The sequence below is a fragment of the Ruditapes philippinarum genome, unplaced genomic scaffold, assembly GCF_026571515.1.
Source record: "Ruditapes philippinarum isolate M1 unplaced genomic scaffold, ASM2657151v2 ctg1290_1_1_1_1, whole genome shotgun sequence".
NCBI lineage: Eukaryota > Metazoa > Mollusca > Bivalvia > Venerida > Veneridae > Ruditapes > Ruditapes philippinarum.
In genome coordinates, this window is record NW_026861025.1 from 187071 (window position 1) to 195482 (window position 8412).

An 8412-nucleotide genomic window follows, 5' to 3' on the forward strand; every position below is an offset into this window, starting at 1 on the left:
AGTTCAAAACTTTTACTATAATTATATAATCATTCTCAGACTTTTTTCCTTTGACTGACTGCTTACTGTATGGCTTACATTATTTGAAATTATTCATTATCAAATGCTTTGCAACAGACAGCCTTTAAATTATCTATCATTGATTGGAAGGTGATTTTTACAAAAAAAAGATCATCTATAGACTGCTGGATCAATTTTGATTATCATTTTTTAGTTAGAGGGCTGTGTTAGCCGTATGTCAACAGCTGATTAATTCCCTACTTAATAATTATCAACATGAATTTTTCTTTACTGTTTATGTTACCTTCTTGTTTATCAAAATTGTTGCTGGCATTTTGTAAATTAAAGCATTAGTATTGCTGTCTTGCTGAATAAAAAATGGGATTCCCCCCACCTTTTTCCCAAAAAAAAGACCCAACACTTGTGTCTTTTTCAGACTTGTCTGTTGGCTTGACTGTTGGCTTGACTGTTGACTTGTCTGTTTGAGACTTCTCCTCTGACTCTGAGGTAGTTTTCGTGTTTTTGGAAGAAGCTCCGTTACTTGCATGTAGTTTCTTTCTTTCATTCCAGACCTGTAATATTCATTCATGATTTCAAATAGCAAATTCAATTACTTTAATCCTTTTTAAAAGCTAAATTTATTATAACAATTGTGTCTGATAGTTAAAAACATTATCACAAACACGGAGACATGCATAAAGTATCAAGTGAACACCTCCTTTGAAGTTTAATGTTGCATGCATAATTTTAACGAAGAATTTTAAGTTAAAAAGGGCAATAATTCTGTCCAAATCTATGCTAGATTTATTGGCCTTAAAGGATACTGAACTCCTAAATTCCTCTCATATAAGCATGTGAAGTTACAAGCAAATAGTATTAGTGGTTGATGAGATAAGATATTACATGTTAAACTTTAATTTAAGTGTTACGATGATGCCGACGCCAACTTGAGTAAGATAGCCCACTATTCTTTGAATAGTCAAGCTAATAAAAATTAAAGTATCATCAAACTAGAATATCATCAATAAAAGAATAATTACCACATAAGATGTAATGGAGACTCCTAGTCCTGCTAGAACAGATATCATATATGACCGTGACCTATCTTCAGTCTCATTCTGGTTGTGATTTTGCTGCGTGTGTGGTGATGTGTGTAGCTGTGAATTTGAGCAACGGGACAAACAACAGCATCGTGGAGCTAGAAATTTAAAATATATGTCATATATGGGTCTTTCTAGTAAGATTTGAACTGAACTGTTTTCAAAATAACTGTATCACATTATTTTTTTTTCTCCAGTTTTGATATAAATAAAGAGATGTAAAAAAAGTTAAATCTAAGTGTGTTTTATTTTCTGAATTTACGGATATTTTTGAGATTTTCTGGTTTTTATCTCCTCTTGTTGCATTTTATCCCATATAATGGCTGAGATAAATCAGCACCGCAAAGAAAATAATCTTTTGGATATATTGGTGCAAGCCACAAGTGCTGATTGCATCTATTTAATGTATACTTCAAGATTATAATTAATGATGAAAATATGAAAAACTGGGATAAATCTCTAAGTTTACCAATTTAGCTTAGCTTGAAAAATTAACAAGAGCTGTCTGAAAAGCAGTATGCTCCACTTTTCTCAGTACTTGATGGTATGATAAAAGCAAAGAAAAGGGGGCATTATTTGAAAAAAAAACAACAACAGAATTGTTTGCCCAAGATTAAAGTATTTCAAGCTTAAAGTGAATACATGTGATGGTTTGTGAAAAAATTACTAAAACATAAAAACTATAAAAAGGGAGATAATTTAGGAAAAGTGCCTTACAGGGTTATCTGCCACTGAGAAATTTAATCCAATTTTGAAAGCAATTCTAAACTTAAATTGAATATCTCTGATAGCATCCAAGGTTGCAAGCAAACAAGAATACCAAGTTTGAAATGATAAACTATGTTATTTATTGAGCAATTGGACCTTAACCTATTACCTAATATGAAATTAGGCAAAGCCTATAGATGAACAGGGCAGTTGGTTAAAATAATCATTCATTTTTCTGTTTTATAGGTGTCATTAGGTATTTAAATTCATGCACTGCTTCGGAACACTTGACATTTATTATTAATTTTAAAAGTTTTGATTGTTCCGTTATGTTTTTTATTTGATTTCCTTTAAAATATACATGTGTAGTCTATAGCCGGCAAGCCAAAGCTTCCCCGTATTAAAGGTTACTGTGACATTGAGTGATTGTCCGTTATGTCTGCTGCAACATGTAGAACTCATCAAGACATATATCCATTGTTCACGTTTCATTGTTTTAGCTTTCTTAGTACTGATGGAATTTACCATTAACAAAAAAGGTCAACCAATTCAAATGGCATTAAGTTGGAAAGGGCAACTATATAGTCAATCCTTTACCTTTACAGTTGAGTTCACACTAAAGGTTACACAAAGTGCACTAGGAGTGCACTAGATGTGCACTACTAGTGCACTACAAAGTGCACTAGTAGTGCAGACTACTAGTGCACTTCATAAGTGCCAGCTGTTGTAGTGCACGCCAGACCTATTATATGTATTAAGCAGTTACTTTTATTGTCACTGAAAAGCAATTTGACTTTTACAAAAAGATGAGAAAATATAGATATCTGTTTAATAGTTTTTCAATAAAAATTTTGAAATTGTGATTATTGGTTTTGTAAATATGGCGTAAAATATTAGAACAATAAATTTGCAAAGTCATTATTTTACTGATTTTGTACTTTAAAATTTAATTGTTAGAATAAGTAATTTAAATATAAATAATTATAACTTTAATGTGATAGTGCATAAATAAACAAACTTAATTGATATTTAATATGTAAATTCCTATTTTAATTATTATCTGGTAATGAAATATGAAACATTGAAATGCTTAATCAACTAAAATTAAGTCATGTTCTTTTTTGGGGGGAGGGGGGGAATTATATACGTAGTATTAGTTATTTTTGATCTTAACTTATGGTTTGTTGGTTTAGTTAAAGGTAATGAATTTTAAGGCGATTAATAGGCCTTTAATACATTAAAGAAATTAATATATTTATAATTGGCCGCTAAATTTTTGTCATTTTATTTCCATTTTTAGATCTCTCTTACCTTCTCAAAATGAGATTTACGCTAAGATTAATATAAATGATATATATTATTCTGAAAATAAATATTGTATATATATAATGGTGGTATGTATTGATATGTGTGGATTAAGTTATTGTATATTAACCTGTGGGATACTAGTGATACCTTAAACTGACATGGATATTAATTAACAAAAAGAATTAAGAAAATCTGTCGCAATTCCATTTTTGAGACGACACCAATCTTTTTTCCTTTTTTTTTCAGTGCATTGTATTAGATTATTTAATGCAAATATCGAATCTGAATTTAATGAGTTTATTATAAATTGCAAAAATAGTTCATTTTTCTTTTATTGTAGCTATGTTGTATGAGGTTTGATTTTTGCGTCGACCAGAACACGTCCAGAGAATACTAGAATTGTAGCTTTAGCCTGAGAAATCCTGGCTTATGTTATTTAACGCCTTAGGGGCTATCTATCACAAGGCAGGGTACTATACTTAAACACACCTATGAGCAAGCGTATGACTTTTTGGACACTTTATCTGGCTCCTGTAGATCGTGTTGTTCTAGCTCGCACATGGTATTGATATTAAATTATAAAAAAAAATATAAAAAAAAGAAAACAGAGAAAAAAACTACGCTATCTGGCATTGAAAGTGAAAAGGAGGTTGCAAGAAGTTATTGATAATCTATGTTTAAATAATAGTTTTCTTTAGAAATATATTATGCTGTCTAAGGATTATGGCGTAAAACGTAGACAAGTGCAATGTTGGTCAATTTCTGGTAATAGAAAGAAATAATGTCCCCCAGGTATCAAAGAAGATCCTGAATAAGATGCTGATGCAAATTTTAATGAGATCTGCAAGAAATGTGTAGAAAAATATTTGATGGACAGCTCTTTGGAGGAATTAGTTAGACCAGCATGAATATTGGTTTTAAACGCCCATGTTTGTATAGTTATTGATATAAGATTAGAAAGAAGTGTTCCTACTCTTCGAAGGACAATAGCAATTTGAATTAATAATATTTAGATCGTGCGTTTAGTGGACATTAAGATCTATTTGTTAGCATATGTATTATAGCAAAAGTAATGAGTGCATGATGATATCAGAATGACTATACATGTATTTTGGGGAAAAAAGGGAAAATTTTCAATAAATATTGCATACAGTTTGCATTTTTGTTTATATGTACGCCTAGCAGTGCCTGCCGTTAGTTAGCGCAGGAGAGCCATGTGTAAATGAAAAGCAGTTCGCTTCGTCAAGAAAGAAATTACCAAGATGTACCACAGCATGACTGCCGAGACTTTGCCTTTGTACGTAGTAAAAGTCATTGTCCATTATTATACAAGTTATCATTTTTAAGTAGGTAGAAATCTTGAGATTGTATATTGTAATCAGATTGTTTAGTTTATGTTGTAAGGATGGAAAATTTGTGAATTTGAGTTGGTATGATCAGCGAAGTTTCGAGTGTTAAAGGAAGTATGCGAGATGCATGTTTAATGGGTTGAGAAAGCTAAGTCTAGATAGTCAGTCAGTGGTATGGAAGCGATGAAAATGTGTTATGACGAAATGTTATATCTGCAATTAATAATTTCCGTTTCAATCTTGAACATGAAGGAATGTTCCTCTTAAGTTATATATTTATCACGGATTTATATTAATAGTATATATAACGTAATTATATGATGCGGCGTGATATTATTATGCAGAATGGCAAGAAATGTGGATAAATGGATACATATAGAAAATTCCCGCTTTAGAGACAATAATATCAGAGACATAGATAACATCTATCTATGTCTCTGATAATATCTATTATGCATTTATGCCTTTATGTTTTTTTTGTATATTTGATTATACAAAAATTATGGTCATTTACTGACTGCCAACGCCTGATGAATCCCAGGCTTATGTCTAACATGCATTTTGAGAAAACCAGGGAATTTCAATGCATTCTTATAAATCTTGCAAAATTGACTGTTCTTTGTTATTTACCCTGAGGCCCCTCTTATCAGCAGGAGAGTGTATATTGAAAACAGTCCCTCTCAGAAAATACCAATACAACAGCATGACTTGAGATTTTCCTCTTCAATAAAAGTATTCCCTTTATACATTAAATTTTTAATATTAAAATAATGAATAAAGATATCAAATTTATTTATTTTATGGATAAATATCTAAATTATTTGCATAAACATATGCAAGCATTACACAGTTGAATACTAAATTATCACAGTATATTGATTGTTTTAAAATCAATGTATTAATATTCTTTTTCAATATTGAACATGATGAATTGTCTCTAAGTTATATATTATAGAAATAATATTTTAGCTTAAATATAACCTTTCCTTGATTTGTTTGAGCTTATGAAAAAAGTTTATGATATAACAAACTAAATTAATCGGGCCAGAATTATCACATTGATTTATACCATTTGTACACTAGAAAAATTGAAATATATGGCCATTTAACAAAAAAGCTTTAAAAACACTTATTTAATTATCCATTATGGAGCATATTTAAATTTAACCTTATTAATTCTATAAATTTGATTTTAAGGGGTATTATTTTTCACTTACAGTTAAATACTGGTTAATAAAAATATGATTACAATAAATGAAAAAAACATTTTAATTTTAAGCTTCAACATGATAATCACCTAAAATGTTAAAACTGCTGATTTTAAAATTTACTTATTTATATTTATGAATAGGCCATATATATATTTTCCCAATTTATTTTTTTCATACAGCAGCGTAACAATGGTATACAATTATCCAATAAACCATTTAGGTGTCACCTTCCCTGGCCAGCCTGGTCATATGGTCTAGTGCACTAGAAGTGCACTTCTAGTGCACTTCTAGTTCAGCTCTAGTGCACTAGAAGTGCACAAGGGTGGGAAGTTTAGTGTGAACTCAACTGTACCTTTACCTTCTCCTTCTTCTGAGCATTTAAGCCAAGATGGCTTGTAAGCTCCTCCTATACAGTATTATCAAGTTAACTTCAGTAAATGTCACTTGTATTAAATCTTTGACTTTGCCAGCTCCGGTCGAGTAAAGTTTTAAATGTCAAAACACTTTCACTGAGAACAATGTTTTCATCTAGGGTTATTCCACTGGTCAATGGCATCTAATAGGAAATGAATTTTTCCTTAGTGTTTTATTCACACTTGTTTAAATAGTTGGAATATATGTCCACGTGTACAGTTATCATTGAACACAAAAAAATTTATCCGGGGTCAACATTATCAAACCCATTAATTATTTTAATAAATTTGAATGAGGTCAAATCGTTGTCTACGATATAAAAGTGTTGGCAAATTAAGCCTAACAAGTCTTTGTTCATAGGACAAACCTTTCAATGATGGAATAATTCTAGTTGCCCTTCTTTGAATATTTTCAATCAATTGAATGTTTTTCTTTGTAGATGGAAAATAAACAGAAGATCCATAGTCAACAATTGATCTTATCAGACTTTTGTAGACAGTCAAGAACATAGGTATTGTCATGCAGGAAAAACTTCTCTTTATTAAACCCGTTAATTTCTTCGTACGGTTTACAGTATTTAAGACATGTTGATCAAATTTAAGATTATCTTGGAATGTGATGCCGAGATCCTTCTCACTATCAACTTTAGGTAAAGAGATATTTTGACTATTAGTGTCTTTCATTTTGTAGATATATGGAAGCTTGACGTTACCAATCTGCATTGATTTACATTTTGGAATGGAAAATTGAAGCAGCCAGTCCTCTGACCAGTCACATAAACGTAGTAAGTCTTGTTGAAGTAACAACTGATGTTGAAGTAACAACTGATCGTTTTGAGAATAAATCTTCCTGTATAATTTGCTATCATCAGCAAATAATTTACATGTAGACTGAACAACTTCAGGCAAATCATTTATGTAAATGATAAATAAAACTGGACCAAGGACTGAACCTTGCGGAACTCCTGACGTGATATTAGACCAAGTAGAAAATCTATCTTCAACACAAACCCTTTGTCTCCTATTAGTGAGAAAATTTTGTATCCAATTCAGTATGGGATTGTCAATACCATAGTTCTTTAACTTCAAAAGTAAACGATTGTGAGGTATAGTATCAAAAGCTTTTTTAATGTCCAAATAAATTGAGTCTACTTGACAACTGTCATCAAAAGCTTTAGTCCAATCTTCTAAAACAGTCAGAAGTTGAAGAATACAATTCCTTTTGTTTCTGAAGCCAAATTGGTCATCCGAGAAAAGGTTATTTATATTCATGTGTTGCATTAGATTGTCACGAACAGTTTTTTCACACATTTTACATGTTATTGAAGTTAGAGAGATAGGACGATAATTTGAAGGATCACATTTATCACCCTTGTTTTTGTACAAAGCTTTAACATTAGCTTCTTTCCAAGCATCTGGTAAATCACCATTCTTAAAGGTTTTATTCATTATCCTACATAAAGGATCACATAAAACAGCTGCAGATTCCCTCACATGTTTTCTTAAAAAATGGTAAAAATAATGAGAATTTGATGCTAAAGGACATGTTCATGCTTGAAACATAATTAAACAAGTATGACAATAAGCAAACAGGGAGCAATTTACGGTATTCCAATTTACTACGTACCAATCTGATCAGGTGAAGAGTTGATTGAGGTGGGTACATTTAGTTTTGGGTACGATACGTTTTATAAAATTCGTGGCAAAGTGATATGGACATAACTTATCATAAGTTATTTCATATCCATGGTACATCCTATATTAAATATTAGACTAAACGTGTTCTGCAATGAAAACGCTTACGCCTACAGCCAGAAAACCGAAAAATACATGATGTAACCGGTGTCATTTGGGTACTGTAGCGAAAATGCTAGAAAATGTCAAAATAAATGTTGCAAGCATCAGTGAAAACAAGTGAAGCTTTCTTATAACATAAATAACGTGCAAGCACTTTTAAAACAATCACCTTTTAAACATTTTGCTTGTCTTGACAGTCTTACAGAATGTGTAAAACGTTGAATATTTTTACTCCACATGTTTGTAAATGTCAAAACAAATAAAGAGTTATAAAGGGAGACAATCTTCGGACCCCATGATCAGTTCAGTTCAAATTTTATAGTGTCTTAATAGAATATAATAGAATAGAATAGAATAAGAATAAGAATAGAATAAGAATAGAATTTACTTTTGTTTTCAGTCATGGGTCATTGTTGGTATCACACATTATAAATTGTATGAAACAATAAATTAATAAATAGCTAGTGAAGTTTTTGTTCCCTGATCAATATGCATTTCAAATGTCATTTTATTTTCCAGCTGTCGT

General features: G+C 30.9%; 1 protein-coding gene across 1 annotated transcript in view; it reads right to left on the minus strand.

The window, feature by feature from the left end:
- LOC132714276 (apoptosis-inducing factor 1, mitochondrial-like) overlaps positions 1-8155 on the minus strand; it is a 43268-nt gene extending 35113 nt beyond the window's left edge. Inside the window, exons 1-4 of the mRNA XM_060697105.1 lie at positions 8056-8155; positions 1041-1198; positions 415-572; positions 305-327 (exon numbers count right to left, since the gene is read on the minus strand). Of these exons, the coding sequence (XP_060553088.1) occupies positions 305-327; positions 415-572; positions 1041-1198; positions 8056-8125 (409 nt within the window). The 5' untranslated portion in view covers positions 8126-8155. The remainder of the gene's footprint in view (positions 1-304; positions 328-414; positions 573-1040; positions 1199-8055) is intronic.
- Between the last annotated feature and the right edge of the window lie 257 nt (positions 8156-8412).